This window comes from Triturus cristatus, chromosome 8 (genome assembly GCF_964204655.1).
Source record: "Triturus cristatus chromosome 8, aTriCri1.1, whole genome shotgun sequence".
Classification (NCBI taxonomy): Eukaryota; Metazoa; Chordata; class Amphibia; order Caudata; family Salamandridae; genus Triturus; species Triturus cristatus.
Genome location: NC_140591.1, coordinates 1,197,004,266 through 1,197,023,890, shown reverse-complemented (window position 1 = coordinate 1,197,023,890; position 19,625 = coordinate 1,197,004,266). Strand labels below are relative to the sequence as shown.

The following is a 19,625-nucleotide window of genomic DNA, read 5'->3' as shown; positions in this document are numbered from 1 at the left end:
TACTGTGAATTTTGGGTGCATCTCTTTTCTTACGTTGCACAAAAAGACATACGTAAGACATATTTACAGGTAAATTTGCAGAATGGATCAGTTCCTTCAGTTAATTATCCAGCTTCCCAAAGTAATTGACAAATGTAAAAGAATAAATGGATGCTCTATAATACCTGTGGATTCTAGAGACGAATACAGTCAGGCAGCTAAATAATCCTGCTCTCTTATGCGATTCTCTAGTTGATTCTGTGTATTCTACTAAAGGTCCTCGACATCTTTGAGCCCACTGGATGTACTCCATGGTTTATTATGCAGCTATTCAGTAAAGTGCAAGATTATGCACAACTGTCTAGTCGCTTGGCTATGATGAGTCAGAGGCAGCTGAGATTATATTAAGGGGAATGGGAATTTTCAATCTTACCACTGGGAAACTACTGTATCACTTCTTTAAGGACAAACTCTGTTCAACTCCCATAATTGCGCTCCATCATTTAATCTGAATGGGTGTTTAGACTTAGAAGTGTTGAGTGAGTAAACAGAGTGCTGTATGTCCTATGCAAGGACTTGCTGCATGCAGCACAAGAAGCAGGCTGGCTGCACAGGCTATGGTCATTGCAGCTTGTAGGTCCTTCGAGCAGCCAGCTAAACTGCCCCTCACATGCTACAGAAGCTTCACCCTTGTCTGGATTTTGGCTAAAATATGCAATTGGCCAAAAGCTCTGCTTTAACACAAAGAACTAACCAAAACTGGTTGTGTTCAATTGGAGGCTTGGCTGTAGATCTGGCCAGAGATAAACTGGCTCCCACTTAGGTTGTATTGCTTGTGTGAGGCTAAATTCACATCTTTGGCCACTTATGGCCACATTCTCCTTCCAAAGGTTACCTCTAAATAGGAGACTCTCCCCCTAGGAGAGACGTGTACTGTGGTCCTGGGCATCCAAGTTTTCTTCATTACCCACCCTGTACTATGCCCTGACTTTGTGGGAGCTGGTACCTATTTTATTCAGAGATAGAGAGGAGAAAGGTTTTACATTGCACTGTAGGTTTTAGCGTAATAACTTGGTGGCTGACCACAGAATCACTAAAAAAGCTTCCAGGCCTCTTTCGTTTAGAAAATATTATGGTTTAAAGAAGTGGTGGACTCTAATCATAAACCACAGTTCCTCAGTTGCTAATGACAACAAAAGGGTGAAGTGGGTGTACATCCAATCACTGATCACCAGATCCACTGGTATATTAACTTGACACTGGAACCATGACTTTTGCCCCAGTGTTTTGGCAACCTAAAACCATCACCGCCTGGTGGGTGAAAATCCCAGTTAAAGTTTGGGAGGCATGCGTTTAGATCTTTAAAATATCTTTGTGATTTCTGACATTTTTGGCAGATGCTCAGCTACCTGTGCTGAAACTAAGACGCTTCCTCCCATCTACAAACAACGGATGTACTAAATACAATCTATCTGTAACCTTAGTTTACTAGAGGTTGATAACAAAACCAATAGAGAAACAAAAACAAAGTGCTTCAAAATTGAGAAAAAATGTGAATTACTCATCCTTCTGCTATGCCATAACACTGTCCATGGCCCCTGGACCCCATAATTTTAAACACTACATTGCACTAGTCAGTACTACAGGTACATGTGGGGGGAGTACTAAATATTTCTGATGTGTTTACTTCACTTCTAATGTACAAATCAAAACGGATTCTTCTAAAAAGATTTAGATTTAGCTGGGCATTCAGTTCATTGTGTGTGAGTGCTGTGCCATATTACTTTTGATGTACTTGCCTTCTACCACACCTAGCTATCTATCTTTGGAGAGTCAATACTAAGGAGAGGGATAACTTGGTTGCCTAAACTGAGTTTAACAGTACCCAACCATCCAGGTCACCTGTGGAAGTCCAATATGGACCCAAAGACAATGCCTTACAATCACACTCTGCAGCCAAACTGAACTGCTGAAACTAAGTTGCTCATCCCCTCTTCCTTGCACAGAGGAGCACTGAGAATCCCAGATAAACAGTGGATGTACGAAATACAATGTAACATTCTCTCTGCAACCTTGATTTACCCAGGGCTAATGAAAAAACTAAAAGAGAAACAGTAACAGCTTTTTTCCCAAAACTGAGTGCAATTAGATTTCTTCATCCTTCCACTATGAGATAACACTGTCCATGCTCCCCCGCCCCAGACAAAATTATTTTAAGCTTTTCAGTGTACCAGTCAGTACTATACATATAAGTGAGGTTTGTGCATTCACCACAGACGGTCCTAACAATTAGGATTTGTTTAGATGTTGTTCATGGTTTAGTTTTCAGACTTGGTGAAAGGCACCTTAGATAGTTCCCATTCTCAAGAATGAGTACAGCATCTAAGCAGGTTCCATTATGTAGCAAGTAATTAGGCCAAAGAAGATGACAACAAGGGCCAGAATTTTGGCTGGTGACATTTTATGTCCTCAGTTAAGGCAATGCTTGGTGTAAATGAACAAGTTACTCAACTTTGGTAAAGCACTTTCTGAAGGATACTCTAAATGTAGGTTCCTCCATTGTCAATGCATCCAGTCACCAGACTGGACTGGAGAACATTTCCAGCAATGCCCCCATGCACCAGTAGGTAGTGCTGTGTGGCTCCATCTTGGAAGTGACTGAGCGCTGCCCCTATAAGTGTGTCCCCCTGCACACAGATCTTCAATCTTTCTCCTTCTTCACCCTCACAAATGGAGCATCTCACAAATTGTTGATGACAATGTCAATTCCTTACTTGGGACCTTATTAAGATGTCCAGGAATCCAACCCCTAGAATGTGGAGGAGGGAGGGCAGTGAGGAATCTGGGGTTAGTTGGAGTATCCACCAGAATGAGCATCATGAAGATAACTTGTTCTTTTGATGGCTACTTGTAGTGGCAGATTCTTCACCATTAGAAAAGATATTATATCAGAACCTCTCAAAAAGGTGGAGGATCTGGTGATTGGACTTGTTACCAACCGTTTAGCAGGAACGAGCGGGCAAAGTGATCTTCCTGCTAGACCCAACCTTCAAGGCAGAAGTGCTTTGTGAACCTATTCACCAATGTCCAAGTCATAGCCTTGCAGATGTCCAAAACAGCTACTCTTCACCCTCGTGCCATGGTGGCAGCTTGGCTCTGATAGACTGAGATTGCAGATCTTCAGGAGGCATAAAAGATGCTGATTCAAGGACAATCCAACTTGACACGGTCCTCTTGTGCATTACCTTTATTTTCTTGTGTCCAGAAAACCCTACAAAAAGCTGATCATCTACACAATGAACCTTTGTGCAGTCAGTGTAAAAGCTAAGGATTATTTTAGGGTCGAGCCAATGAAGGCTCAGGTGGGGTAAAAAACATTGGAAGAGTAACTGATTGGCTGATGTGAAAAACTTTTACAACTTTGGTAAGAAGGCCACCCAAGTCTTCACTACCATGTTATGAGGGAAAAAGGCAGTGTAGGGTAGTTGCAGTTCACTCATTTGGCACATTGACATAATAGCAATGAGGATCTGTTGGACTGGCCCTTTTTGCAGGGTCATCCCTGAACATTTTGCGTAAAGTTATGAGTCAAAAAACTCCTCCTTAATTTAGTTTGAAATGAAGATAATCAGAGTAATTTAATAAGTACAAATTATTATTTTATTTGTTCAGACATAAGGTTCTGTTTCAAGTGATCCGATCATTCAAAATATATCCTGTATTATTTTGTTATTTCTTTCTTCACACTTCAAGCGAAGTGAACAATCAGCCCAGTGACGAATTAAATACTGGCCATAAGGGAGACCTCGAATGCTTCAGTCCGCAAGTCAAAAGCACTTAATTGTTGCTGTTCAATTCCCACACATGGATGTGTAGGTTGTAGCAGTTGGAGTGCAGGACCCTGCCCTATTGCTGAGAAAAGAGGGCCTCCCGAAGTGGTAGCAGATTGGAGGGCAAATGCTGAGGCTCAGAAGCTCCATGTACCATATTCTCCTGGCCAAATCAGTGGGCTATCAAGATAACTTGGGTACAATCCGGTCTGATTTTTCTCAGAACTCAAGGCAAGAGAGGCAGTGGTGAGAACACAAACGGAAGACCCATGTTCCATTGCAGCTGGAATGTGTCTCCTAGAGTCTTTCTTGGAATCAAAATCAGTGTGAAGCAGAGTTGACATTGTGCATTCTCACTTTTGTCAAATAAATCTAACCCAGGCATATGCAATTAGTTGAAGATGCTCATTGCCACCACAGGGTGGAGGCACAACTCATGATTCACCAGCTGATATCTGCTCAGCTTGCCTGCTTCGGCATTCAGAGAACCTGCCAGAAGGTTGGCTACCAGAAAGATGCTCTTCTGGTCCAGCCAATTCCATAGGCGTGAGGCTCTTTGGCACAAGACCCGCACCAAACTCTGCCCTGTTTGTAGCAGCACCATAAGGCAATTGTGTTGTCTGTGAGGACTTGCACCCATCTCCCATTGATGGAAGGCAGGAAGGCTTTGAAAGTGAGATGGATCACCCAAAGCTCCGAAAGGTTGGTGTGGAGCTATGGTGCCTGTCATAACCATGAAATACGTGTAAGTAAAAGACAGAGCGGTCTGTCACAGGTCCGCCTGGCATTTGTCTGCCACCAAAGAAGATCCTGAGCCATCTCCTGTGAGAGCTAGATGAAATTAGAGAGGCGGCCCTGATGCTGGGCCCATTTAAACTTGAGGTTTCTCTGCAGGATCTGCATATGCCACTTGGCATTCAGGGAGAGGAGGATGCACAAGGCTTGGAGATCAAGAAGCCCCAGAGATATCCTCACGAAGACCTAGGACTGGGCCCGAAACATCGGAATGATATTCTGAATGGCCCGACTCGCTGCACTGGTGGAAAGGCCTTGAACCCCACCGTATCCGGGACAGCACCAGTGAAGGGCACCCTCTGCAGGTGGGACATTGTCTCAATGATAGAAAACCCCAAAGAAGTCAGGCCATTTTCAGGAGGTGGCTTACAAATGGTTAATAGGGCCTGCCTTGAGCAGCCAGTCATCGAGGTACAGGAACACATGTATTTCCGACCTCCAACAGTAAGCAACAAACACCGCCATCACTTTTGCAAACGCTTGAAGGGCTGAGTTAAGGTTGAAGGGAAGCAGAGAATATTGAAAGCTTTCTGAAACATCAAGAAGCACAGATAACGCCTGTGTGACTGCAGGATGAGTAAATGAAGATATGTGTTCTGCTCATTCTGGAACACCATTAAGTCTCCTAGTGCTAGAATGGACAGAATCTGAGACAGAGTGAGCATTTTGAATCCCTCTTTCCTCACAAAGGCATTTGATTGGCTGAAAGGCCAATATAGGCCGGAGGTCTCCATCTTTCTTTAGCACAAAGAAGTTGTGCAAGTAGCCCCCCTCTCCTCTCTCCAAATCAATCACCTGGCTGATGGCACCCTTGTACATGAGAAACATGACTTCTTGCATCAGATTGCAGAATGATCTTCTGAAAGTTGCTCGGATGTGGGAGGAAGATGGCACAGGGTGGAGATGAAAAAAGGGTGTATCCCCTTTATAAATCTGCAAGATCAACCTGTCTGAAGTTATGGATCTCCAGCTGGGGAGAACATAATGTACACTGCCTCCTACTAGCTGGTTCTGAGCTTCAGCAGGGAAGGAAGAGTTGGAGCACTGCTGTCCATGCTGATGCGAGTGGTCTTGGCCACTGCTTCATCCTCTGCTTTGGAAGGACGGGGTCTGTTGATGTAATACATATTGGGAGGGCTGGAGCTGTCTGTAAGCCAGGCTTCCGAACAGCTTTGGACTTTTAAGCACCATTGGTAGAACTTCTTGGCATGAGACAAAAGGCCCAATGATCATGCTGTGGCTCAGCTACTGTTAAACCCTTTGAGCGCCAAATCAGCCTTCTCATCGAACAACCTGGACCAATAAAGGTGCATATCTATCAAGGACCCTTGCATGTTTCCCAATAACCTGGTTGATCTCATCCAGATGTGCCTTCTAAGCATGACAATGGTGCCAACAGCTCTCCCTATGCAAGTTGTTGTGTCCATGCTGGAACACAGAACATATTTGGCTGCGTCCTTGGCATCTTGTATTGTTTGGGCCAACAGGGCCATGCAGTCATCAGGAATAACAGTCAAGATCTTGCTGGCCATTTCCCACAACGCACGGATGAACCTACCTAAAATAAAAGCTGCACTGACCTATCTGGGGGCAAAGCTAGCTGAGGACAACTTGACTCTCAATCGGAGCAGTGGAAGAAAAAAATAATTCTGGTTGTCCGTACTAGTTGAAATATCACTAGGAAAAGTAGGTCTTTACCTCAATCAGAACTTCAAGTCTTGGGAAATACTAGAATCAAGGACTAGAGTCTGGTTGCATAATAACTGGCTGTGCTTTTGTAATCTCCTACTTCAAAATAGGCTTGCAGCGGGTCTACAATAGTTGAGATTTGGAGAACCAACAGTGGTACTGGATCTAAGACTGGAAACATGGAGCCGGTGTCCGAGCTACCATGGAAAGAACCAGCATGGACATATTGGCAGGTGGAGGTCTCAACCAGCATCAGTCCAGGCCAGGCCAGTTGGTGTCAGGGGACAGCCCGTCAGCAGAACTTCAACTGGTGATTTTTGTGGCTCTGTGGGACTTGAAGGCACACAAGCGGGAACTGGCTGAGTTTTAAATACTTGCAGCATGACTTTTTGAAGGCCACTATATGCTGCAGGATTGATGACTGGGAATTTATGGCATTCCAAGGTCAGCTGCGGGCCGGATATCCATATCTTGACACCCGTTTATCACGCTGCAGATTTTGATGGGTGGGATGGGTTCAAGTCCAGCTTAGCTTTTTTGCACTTAAGGCGCATTTTCGACTTGCACTTATCTTAAGACTTCTACCAGAAGGTCAACTTTTCACAGGAACAGACTTGTGACTGTAGGCTGCCCTGAGACTTGAAGCAGGACTTATTCTTTGATTGTGACCTCCTTTATGTTCTGCAATGTTGAGCTTCACCTCCCATTCCAGGAACACCTTAGGGTGCATTAGGGAACACTTGTTACAATACTTTGATCCATGACTGAAACCCAGTCACCATAAACACAAGTTGTATGGATTTGTGACCAACATCTGCTTTTGACAGTCTTAGCATGGTTTGAATCCTGCCATTTTTAGTAGGGACATATACCCTTGCACATGGTTATAGAAGAATTTTGAAGTTGCCAGAAGAACGATGGAGTTGAGAGCGAGGAGAAAGAGAGGTCGGAATCAGCACTGCAGAGCAGGGGAAGAAAAGGACTTTCATCAGCATATATGGTTGGTGCTTATTTGCCGCTTTCCTGTGTCACTTTTGGAGTGAAACAAAGTCGTTGTGGATCTGCACAATTCCATCTACCGGTGTGCAGGAGTATTGCTAGAAAACTTCCTGTTAGAAATGGGATTTCCAGTTGGCTAAGGCTTGCGCCAAAGCCAGGCAAAAACCACCACTCTAGTCAGGGCAAGGGAGTTACACACTGAAGATAACTCCTGCTCACCCCCTTGGTAGCTTGGCACGAGCAGTCAGGCTTATCTCAGAGGCAATGTGTAAAGCGTTTGCACAACACACACACACAGCAGCAACACATTAGGCACACCACAAAAGAAACTCCACACAAGGCTATATAAAAAATAGCCTTTGTATTATAAACGCATTAGAAACATAATCACACATTTACACTGTGCCAACTGGCACTAGGCAATATTCACAGGGGATTATATACAGGACCGGGCCAATCGGGCCATGGTCAGAACTATCAAAAATGCAGGTAAGTAAATGCAAAACGCAACCAGTGTATACCGGTACTATGATGACCTAAGCATTATACCACATTAGACATAAAACACCGTCCTAAGCATAAACACCTTACGCACTAGGGCCTCAGCAGTCCGAGCACATTCAGCAATACTCATGGTGCATAAATCACATTTGTCCTAGGCATCACATACAGGACATGGGGCAATAAATCACATTAGGCAATACTCATGGTGCATAAACGTGTTATGCATAACATCCAAAGCATCAATGCGTTACACATTAGGGATCACATTAGGGCCTTGCGCCCTACCACATAAAACGGCCCCCCAGGCAAACTGGCCTTTTCCAGGGCTCAAATGCCCTATGTCCAGAAGTGTCAGGGCTCTACAGGACCGCCTACAGGTCCTCTGGCTGCCAATGCAGCAAACCAATTGCGCTGGGGCAGAGGAGTGTCTCTCACTCCTACTTCCTTCAACAATGTCCCCAAAGGAATGCTGGCCTAAACGTGGCAGTTGCCCACTACCTGCTGGGCAGCTGTGAAATCAAAAAGATGGGCACTGGCACTCACTGTGCCCTCTGTCCCCCACTGGGACTCTAACAGAAAAGATGGTTCACACATTGCAGCTGCCGGTATCTGCTGCACAGCTGTGGTGACAACAAACTGCCCTGGCACTCTCCGAGCCTCTGGCACCCAAAACAATGCCCCACAAGCAATGATGATGGGCACTCAACGTTCCCTCTGGAGTCCCACTCTGGGACTCTGTAGATAACGCTTTGCCCCCAACGTTGCAGCGGTAAACACTGGACACCGGCCACAATCTCAGAGCCTCCTTCGCCGGGGTTCCTCCGGTGCCACCTTAGACACCACAAAGCTACCCGGTTCAGTCCCCACTCACCGGGACTTTGCAAGCTCCTTGGGTCTCCTCTGAGGCTGCAGACGGGGCTCTCCTCTCCACAGGGGAACCCCGCCTCGCCTCCAGTGCAACGCTGCCTGTCAACCTCCAGGATGGTGACACACGCGGGGCTTCTCCCTTCGCTCCCGAGGAGCCCCGCCAGCAGCCAGGCTCCGTCTGTCTCAGGCACCCGTCCCAGCGCGGGGTAGACTCCCGCCTGGGTCTTCCGGCTGGCGCTTCACTTCCGGCCCAACTTCTCCTTGGCTCCGCCTCCAACCAGGCTGGCTGCCTGGTTTCCGGTTTCGCCTGTCCTGGGTCGCGGCGGTGAATCCTTTCCTCTGCAAAAGCGGCAATGCGGGGTGGGCACCCGCTCTTGAAATAAAGATGATTGCGGGGTGGGCTCCCGCTCCTCAAGGTACCGATGCGGGGTGGGCTACTGCTCGGTTTTTAGCATAAATTAGCGGCAATAACAAAGGGTGAACTCCCGCTCCTCCTCATAACCAGGGGGAATCCCCACGCCGGGATTTCCTCGGGGACGCTCTGGCAGCACAGTGCTGCAGCGCCCTCACGCTCCCCTCGTCCTGGAGCTTGATTAGGGCAGAAGCTGGGCAAAATAAAATACAGGCAGGCCAGCGCGCTGGGGGCTCCAAGGCCAGCAGACCATCAGCTGCCTAGCAGGGCAGCAAGTCCACCCCCAGCGGCGGTTCCTGGTAATCAGGCAGCCTGCGGGCTGCAAGCCTAAGCACAAGAAAAGCACACTTTCATGGGGTCACAGCCCCTATATTTATATTTCATTTCTCCTTTGTCTGCAAGCACAGGGCTTGGGGGAACCAGTTAGAACTGGTTCTGGAGCACTCTGTTTACAGGCTCCTCTTTCCTATTGTTAGGTGGGGGCTCGTCATCAGACACACCACAGGGGGGGCGGAGCCAGCATTCACTAGGGCAGGCACAACCCTATTCAGGGACCAGGGACTTCCCCTTCCACTACTCAGAATGCAGATGCCCCTATTCAGCCTAGCGCTGACTCACCCTGCCCCTCCTGGAGCCACACACACCTCCAGCTCCTGTCACTCACAAGCCAGACATGCAATTCACATCAGACAGACAGACACATAGCACATAGAAATGCCAACTTCTAAAAGTGGCATTTCTAAAATACCCATGAAAAATCCGCGCACACCATTACACAGCATTTATTCTCACAATTTCGTACATGCCAGACTTGACCACACTGCTCCTCTCATAACAGGAATTACCACTGACACACATTCATCAGGAAATCCCCCATGCATTCCTATGGGTGGGCAGGCCAATCTCACTAAATGTAACACAGAGCGCACGCACCTTACACTGGACAGCAGTGCTAAAGTGCCTGGAGGCCTAAAACCACCAACACTACACAGGGAAAAGGCTAGGAGACAGGCAAAAGGTTTAGGGTTGAACCTACCAAAAGGGCCAAGTCCAACAATTCCCCAGATCCAGATGCCTGGGTGTAAGGAATCCGCAGTATCCATCAGAAACCTTTTAACATTATGTTATGAAAGCAAGTTTCTGGAGGTGGTAATGTGTGCAAAGAATATTTGTGCATATTTTTGTTGTCTATTTTGTGATGGTGGTGAGGCGTTCTGTTGTCTTTTGTGTTGCTGTAGTTTTGAGCAGCATTATTGCAGTATATTGCTGGTTTGTATTGTGGATGTGTTGCATCCTGGTTTGATTGTGATTGTGGTTTGTCCCATTATGTTTTAATTGTGTTGTTATGTTGTTTTGTCTATGTTACTGTGTTATGTTTGTTGATTACTTTAGATACATAAATCAATGCTGCTACATTTCCAGCCATAAACAGCACATTACTTTAAAGTTTATAAGACAAGCAACCATTTACTACTGTTCAAGGTGGTATAATAGAGCTGCTCAAGCTCTTTAACTATTAAAGACAATAGTGAGCCCAAAACTGGTTCAGAGACCGTGCCTTAAATTAGCGCCTATCTGCTCACATTGTATGGCACGGCCCCTTGTATACTTTTCCTAGTCTGCAAACAACTTCCATGCAAAGCACCTAATACCTCCAACACTAACACAGAATGGTATCATCGAAACCACAAGGTGCTATCTACTTAAGCCAATGACTATAGAGCCAAATGGAAAGGATGGGAGTTGTTTTTTTGCCATGAACCCCACCCCCCCCCCGCACTTTGCAGGATGTGGAAACACTTCCTTGCCTAAATGCCAACACCATTGCACTAATTGCACTAATGTACCTCACAAACCTTTCCATCTTAAAAATCTTAAAAGCCTCCCTCCCCATACCCATTTAACAATTGTAGATACACTTCTACATTGACATGGTGAGCTTCTCATGCTCGCTCTGCTCCTGCTATTGCTACTGGAGTGAGTGGACCTCTTTCTCATAGATCGAGAGCCTGGTGGTGCACCTTTTCCATCAATCGGGCAGGTTAGGTTATGATCATTTATTTTATTCTTTCTGATGATAACCTAGGTTCAAACTAGCAAACAAACACAATACACAAATAAGCCGGGTCTGATGGCTCACTGGACTATAGATTCACTGCAGGAATCTCTGTCTGACCTCATGGTCACAGGTTAAAATCCTGGCAGGTTCACTCAGCCTTCCACCCTTCTGAAGTCGACAAAATGAGTGCCACTGAGATAGGTAACAATAAACATTTGTTATTTCAGTGCCAAGAGACCAAAGGATGAATGTGACCTTTACCAATACACGTTATGGCAGGTAGCTAAGTTTTTACCACAAATGTTTGCCACCCTCCCACTAGATTGTATAACTTAGTTCACCCACCTCCTGGCTTAGTCGAGGATTCACGTAGGGTCCTGTTGGTTCTAACCTGGCAGCTTTTAGAGTGTACAGGGACTCTGATTAATGACAGTTTTACCCGCAAAATGCTTTGGTGAAGCAGCATTTTCTGGGTCAGTTAAATTTGTTCCCATCATTTCAGAATTTACACTAATTTTACAACCTTTATTTGGTCCTTTCAGCTATGTCTCATGAACAACAAGCCACCATAGAGGCTCCACTTATAACTGGAGTAGTTGTTTTTTTCTGTTGTCATTTACTCCTGCATAGACTTTGAGCATCAGGCTTACTCACTTCATACATACGTAATTTCTTCCTAAGGTCGTCTTGGATTCTTATGTTAGGCAAGAGTTTGTGCTCCCCTAATGTTTCCTAATCTGTTCTGATTTTGAGCTTACTTTTCATACTAGGGATGTGAGGCGCTGCCGTACATTTGACATGGATTACACCCAACGCGTTGTATTCTGGCTGTTCATCACTTATGACAAATCCTGTCTGGGAAGAAGGCCTTCAAAGCATTGATTGCTTGATATATGACATGTCCCTAGGACAACTGCTGGTCTCCTTTCTCTGGAGGATGTCCCAGATACTTGGAACCCAACTGCAAATATTTCATCAAGGGGTTACAATTCCCTTTTCTATATAGAGTCAAATGACATTAGGTGGTTTCTGCTTTCCCTCATATTGTCAACAATGATTAATTCACAGTTCAAAGGTTCAGTCTGGATTGGGGGGTTGGTTTCTCTACTCTTCTTTTCTTTGCAAGTTTATTGCCTTCTGCCTGTGCCCCCACAATTACATTGTAGGAGGTGTCTTATACATTGAGGGGGTAAGGGCGACCGTCCTTCTTTCCCTTGAGAACATATTGCACCCAATTCAGTTGCACCACCCACAGCAATGCCATCATCCCTTCCAATCTATTTACTATATTTTAGGGCTCTCTACAGGAAGACTTAGAACCTGAACATGCATTTCTGCTACTTTTGGGCATAAGGAGAGCTTCTTGCAACTGAAAAGAAATGGAAAGAGTCAGCCTACTGACAAGAGCCTGCTTAAGTGGATCTGCTACAGGCAGACTTCTGTGCCTCGCCTGTACCTTATGTGAGTCAGTGTCTGCCATCTTCAAGATTTTCTCAGGAAAATCACCAGTCTGAGCTCTCCTCCCTGGGATTCATTAGTAGACTTCTTACAACCCTTTTAAAAATAAGGTAACTGTTTTCAGTTCAGTTCAGCCCAAAACTGAACTGAATTGCATGACAACCCTATAATATCAGTACTTCCACATCCATGTGATTTTGTTGGCTGCTGAGTGGGCTGTTGACTTTAATATTGTGCAGTGCTTTGTTACCAACAGCATTATGCGGCTAAAATTGCAGTGAAGCAAAAATTACTCCTCATTGAAATTGACCTGAGCTGGTGCTGCATAGGGGTACGACAAACAAACAACATGGGGCAGACAGAACAGTTAAATAAAGACTGCACCTTAAGTTCTGAACAGCCACACTAATACTACGATATGGGTTGTGAAACGACAGGACACATTGGGCATCTCAAGCAGTAAGCAAACATGGAGAAGCACTGACAGTGTTGGTGAGCTGAACAAATGATAAGGGACAGAAGTCAGTGGGAGTAACACTTGACAGGATGGCCAATGGAAAACCACCACAGGTATCCCTAAAATGTACGGCAGACAAGTATGCACATTAGAAAACTGTGAGTGACAAGGACAAAGGAACATTTCAGAGAAAACTGCTCTGACATCAAAGGAAGAGGAGAGTTCTATTGCAGACAAGTGTACGCAGTGCAGCACAATAAATGAACATCAGAAGGGATGGTAGGCTCAGTAAGGTTAGACGTAACAGAATTAATTCAGAATAGAAGTACAGAACAAGCAATTGCAATGCAATAGGTCTAGCATTTGCAAGAGTTTAAGTTATTGGCATTGTAAATGACAATGCCTTTTATATATCTGTTTTGCTAATTAACACATAAATAAAAGGCATTGCCATTTTACAATGCCAATCGCTGAAACTCTTGTAAATGCGAGTCCTATTCAAAGAAGCGCCCGGCTGCTCGGAATGTGAAAGTGCCCATGATGCTCTGAATGTTGCAGGAAAGCATGTAGTGCCTGCAGAAGGAGAAACTCATTAAAGAAATAGTGCTTACAGACTAAAAAAGACGTTCCGTGTAACAACCAAAGTAAAAGGGCCAGTCCTCATGGGAGGTTACAAAATGAAGACAAGGCGGTACTAAGGAGGGACAACCAAGCCAATTAAAGAATAAGAAGCCAGAATTTATGAGGGATAATGACACAAGCCAATAACAAATATGGGTGGGGAGTGGGCGGGGCTTCTATTCCATACTCCAATACAGCATGCCGCAGAGCAGCATATGCGCTGCCCAGGCTCGACCTAAAAAATGAAAATATAGGAAAAGACAAGCAGGAAGTTGAAAATAAAATGAAAAAGTTAAGACCAAAAATGAAATGGAAGAGCACAAAAATGCAGAAGGCAGGCCCCAAACACTTAATTTATTTTGGTGGTTATACTGGATGGCGGTGAAAGAACACATTGAGCATTTTGTGGAAGATTAGCTGGATAAGTGAACAACTGGATTAAGGGTGAAAATGCATCATTGTAAATTGTAATAAAAATAGCAGGTCTCCCCATGAGACTGCACTACCAATGTCACTGAATACAAACATTTTGAAGTACCAAGAAAACTTGTTAATGAACAAGTGGAAAAGTGGCAAAGCTCTAGTACAAATCAACAATGATTTTGCTATGCCCCGATGATAACTAGGAGAGCAGAAATTGTGATAGACTGCATAAAATGTAACACTGACCTTTGGGTACCTTTGTTAACAAACGTTTTTAATAATCTAGCTCACTCCCAGCTGCCCTTCTCGTGGTCCACATCTATCATAGTACCTATGTTTAAAAAAAGTGATCGATCGAAGCCCTAGTTCTTATAGACCAATCTCTTTGTTCAATACCCTGTCAAAATCCTGGGGAGGGTTTTATACCACAGAATCAAGGAATGGATCCAAGCTGAGTCGGTCCTATATTCGTGTCAGTATGGGTTTAGAAACAAACTTGGAACAATCGAAAATCTGAATTTGGTGCTCGGGAAATACCCAATATCAAGCAAACCCCTTTTTATCTGGCATGTATGGACCTATCCTCAGCATTCAATAGTGTTAACCACTCCAAGCTTTGGCATATGCTTATCTTGCGTGGAATGGATGAAGTTTTAGTGTACTTTTTGGCACACTTACACACTGAACATTAAGGCAAGAATCAGGATCATTGGGCAATGGAAGGTATATGGGGATATAAATATGCATCGGGGGTGAGACAATGGTGCATCTTGGTCCAACTGTTATTTATCTTGATTATCAATGAACGTCACCCATGTTTACACATTGTTACACAGGATATACCCAAAATCAATGGTATGCGAATGACGCAGTGCTTATGGAGTGCACACCGAAGGCACTACATCTCCTGGTGCTTGCTTTTGTGGACTTCATAGCCACTCTAGATTTACACACAAACTTCATAAATTCACACATAATGGTGTGTGGCCCAAAGCGCAAACAGCACGCCACCCTCTCTATTGGAGCCAATCACCTGAGTAGCACAAGCACTTTTCGATGTCTGGGGGTTACCTTCTCTAACTCTGGGTCTTGGGGGGCTCAACATCGCCTTGCACAGAGCAAAACTGTCAAGTGCAATTGGTTCATTATGTAGCCTTCCGCAGCAAGTGGGAGGTGGCTTTTTCAGGCCGCAATTAAAGATTTATAAATCCCAGTGTATTTCCATCGCAATGTAAGGGGTTGAAGTATGGAACGTATCAAACTGTGCGGGTATTCAGCACAAAGAAAACTGCCTTTTAGGAGACTTCTCTCAGTTCCTATTTCATCCTCTAGTTTCATCTGCCACAAAGAGTTGGGTTTGTCCTTCCTGGAAGATTACATTTGTGTGCGGCTGGCACTATTATGGCTGGCAATATGGAGAAACCCTAAAGGCCAGTTTCTTCATACTGGATTATACCAACAGTCGTCATTCCAAACACAGAAACTTTAACACTTGTAAAACAAGGCAGGTAGTATTGTGCCATTTGAAGAAAGAGAGAAAGTCCTCACATTCAAGCACTGCACTGGTTGCATGAGAGACTGAGAGAATTCAACTAGTTATAAAGTGCAATCCAAGTTACCAGAGCAACAAATCATACAACAAATGGCTTGTTGGGAACGGCATGGGAGGCGACAGAAAGATTTAATGATCATGTTTGATTGGTGTGTAGAGAGTGGGGTGGAGCTTGCTGTCTCAGTGGGAGAAGCAGAGGGATTTCGGTCAGATTAGGACAGTGGGCTGGTTCAGGCAGTATGCAAAGGTGATCACGGCACCAACGTAGATGCTGCAACAGCGGCAGTTACCAGCACATCCTAGATGTTAAATATAATATTATTTTGCTAGTATAGAACAATGGTAGTTGACCTATGAAACAAAAATTAAACATGGTCCACAATTTAAGGTCTTAGAAATCAAAGAATATATGTGTGTACCTCGGGTATATTAAGACAATTAAATGCTTCTTTGACAGTCAGTAGTAGCGAGTTAAATGCACCCGTTTGTTGAGTTGCCTCAAAGACAGCAAAAGTCTAATCTGCTAGCAAATGCGCTTTAAAGCTGATAAGTTAATTTCTGGTCCTCACCTAACAGTAGCTACAATGCCGAAAAACTGCTGATCTGAAGGAAGCAGAATAAAGGACAGAGTCAATAACTGGGTAACTTTACAATAAAATGCTATTTTTAGATCCCTTTCTGGTATTGCTGCCACTAAACAAAAAGAAAAATGTTATCTTTTTTTTAAAATATCCCACTTTCTATCTTCTGTAACCTTTTCTAAACGTAGATTCATATCACAGATAGCCCAGATGGCCTCCACTTGAGAATCATCTTTTATCTAAATGATCATTAACATTTTTTGTTTGTCGGTTCCTCTGTACATATATAATAAACAGGCTAGATTTTTCGATGCAACATTGTTAATATTGAGAAAGGCGACGTCAATATGAATAACGATACATTCATGCATGAAAACTAAACTGCATCGTTAATGAGGAATTTGCCCATTGTGAACTCCGCATCAACCCTGAATCAAAAATACGTGATTAGGCAGGTCCTGAGACCCAAGCCCGAGGTTACTTATTGACAGATCACAGGTGGGTAGCACGCAGCCAGCATACAAATGTGCAAAAAGGAAATCCCAGATCGATCCCACAGATAGGCGCAGTGGCACCACAATGGTCCAGAGTGATAGGCCCCAATAAAGAACACATGGCCGGAGGCGTATGCACATTGCCAAAGCACTATAAAGCAAGATGCCACATGAAGTTAGGAACACTTAACCAATCAAGACACACCACACACATTTCACTCAGTGATCACAAGCTCCCCATGCCGGACATCTGGATACGTTGCCCACTGGCCGCATTGTATCCACACAAGGTCGAGGCCCACCTGGATTACTCATCCAAAATCTTAATTTATGGCTCCAATGACAGGGATAAACATTCCTTACCAAAAAAAGGATTGCCGGAAACATTTTATTACATCCAATGAACTGTATAAAAGTCTGCGTTAGAGCGACTGTAAATTGAGACAGTCCTCAGACCCCAAGCCTGTGACTGCGCTGCCGGCCAGATTGTTTAATTAAACTAACTGTTCCTGTTTTAGCAAACGCCGCTTGTCTCTTGTTTTTTCAATGTATTTCATGTTCAAGCAACAACATCCCTGTTTGAATTGCTACAAAATGTATACATTGCTTTCATAAAGATGACTTAAACTATGTAAAACCTGCAGTGTGACTAAAAAGAATCAGTAAACGTGCAATGACATGACCATTAGAATGGAAGAAACGTGTGTCAAATAGTTGAGAAACAAATTGAGAAGGAGTGATGTTTTCATGTATTTATGTCTAAAAATGCGTGATATCTCGAGATTCATTCCATGCTGAACCATGCACACTTTTCAAAACAACCAGAAAACATATATTTTTGATGGGGAATTCCAGGCACATTCTAATATCCTAATAGTTGAACTGGATACTACAGATGAACATACCACCATTTTTTAGAGTAAACCCAAAATTAATGCACGCACATGCCATACAAATGTGAAGTGACATGAAGGGGTGTGACGTTGTCATCTACTATTATTAACCTGGTGAACTACTCAACACAAAGACAGACACAACTCACGAGAAGCCTATGCATGCTAAATGCTTCCTCACCCAGTGTGGGCTTCGATGGAACAAAAAGAAGTGTCCTTCCAAAATAACACAACCTACATAATGAGAAGAGAACAATATTCAGGAATTGGGGGTCTGGTTAATACGCCAACTCTCATGCCGCTAAGTTGTCAGACAAAATAAGACATCCAGATGTAATTGACCGACTTGCCTATTGCCAAGGTCATCGCTTTCAGCTTGCTACGGATCAGCTTCACCACCATGCTCTTCTGGAGCGGAGTAGAACGACAGCAGAGCACAGACCGGCACATCCTGGCAAGTGACAGGAACGTATCCTCCAAACTTCGGTCCAGCGCGTAAGCAAGCGTTTTTCCATCAATCACTAAACTCAGGCTTGCTTGATTTGAACATGGAGACAAGCGTTGAAGGCGAGAGGCAAAACTGCATTGCACTTGTTTAGTTGCTTGTTTTGATACACCTGGAAACTTGGACTGCACATAGTGCAGACACTGTTCAATCAAAGCAGAACAGGCCTCCTGAAACAAAAGAAAAATAATAATAGTCTATAAGAAAATGGAAGATGAAAGCATATTTCCCAACTACAAGATCTTTAGCTCACAGTATCACAGCAATAATTTATTGTGTATAGTGCTTACTACCCTTCTGTGTAGCACTTGAAACACTTATCCATGCAGAAAGCATGCTACACTTGGTGGAGTGTGTAGTTGAAGTATGTTGTCTTTGCTGAAGCCTGTATGGGAAGTGTGTCTATGTTGTGGGAGGTAACCACAGAGGTGCGGTTATCGTGCTACAGGGCACTTCGAGGTGTGACAAATGAGGTAATGTGAGATAGATTTTTTATAGTATGTTGTGTGCTGGCAGATCTGATTTGCTTTGAAGCTCCCTTTAATGTGTTGCTAATTCTTGTTTTATTTACTCAATTTAAGTTCGATGAAGGGTGTGGCAGTAAGTTGTCCAATCTGGGATTTTATGAAACACCGGGAGGTATGAGGTAAGAAGGAAGACAATCCGAGATGTGCACGGATAGACTGTGTTACAGACCTCTTTGATATCAGTGCCATTTTGAGACATCAAGTAAAAAGATTTGCCAAGATGCCCAGTGTTATATTCAATCGTCTATCACTGACATTATAGGATACTGGTGGTCACAGTAAGTGAATATTTGGGACCTGCAAGGGTGGATTATGTTAAGAGTACTATGGTAACTGGCAAAGTGTGGCAGATCTTTCCATTATTTGTAAGCTTGTCTGGTTAGTATTACATTGTTAGACATTGTTAGAGTAGCTGCTATAGCTTGCATGTGTTCCCTTCACTTGCCAGCAAGGTTCCATGGGTCCTTTCATAGATCATATTGCTCTCCAGTTGAAGATGAGGGATAAGGTAGTGAATTGGTTTATATCATATGGTGACACACATTATATCAGATAGAGACAGGGAGGGCTGCCAGGAAGACTGGAGTTATTGTCCTCCATCTTGGGGTTAGAGGTAGGACAGACTTTCTTTACTATGCCAGTCATGTGTGTTGGGCGGGAGGGGGCTATGTATGGGATCCTCTATGTCATCAGTCTGGAAGCGGGCTTCAGTTACAGAGTTGTAGTGGGAATTTCTAATACTTAACGGAGAGACATATCTTATCATCAGAATGGTGGCATTATTAAAGCCCCATCCGTATATTAAGGTCATTGCGAGGATCTGTTAGCATGCCCATATTCTTAATATAATCTGTATGTAATCAGTGAGAATCTCCTTTAATGCTCAGAAGTGAAATCAATAAAGCATTCAATTATATTCATAGATGAATATGTAAGGCAAAATGCACAAGGCACAGGCTGCATCTACTTTTGCTTGTCTC

General features: G+C 44.0%; 1 protein-coding gene across 1 annotated transcript in view; it reads right to left on the bottom strand.

Moving 5' to 3' along the window:
* The window catches only part of ATP10A (ATPase phospholipid transporting 10A (putative)), an 831,750-nt gene that overhangs the window by 81,958 nt on the left and 730,167 nt on the right, over positions 1-19,625 (bottom strand). Inside the window, exon 14 of the mRNA XM_085622881.1 lies at positions 17,964-18,288. Coding sequence (XP_085479007.1) covers positions 17,964-18,288 — 325 coding nt within the window. The remainder of the gene's footprint in view (positions 1-17,963; positions 18,289-19,625) is intronic.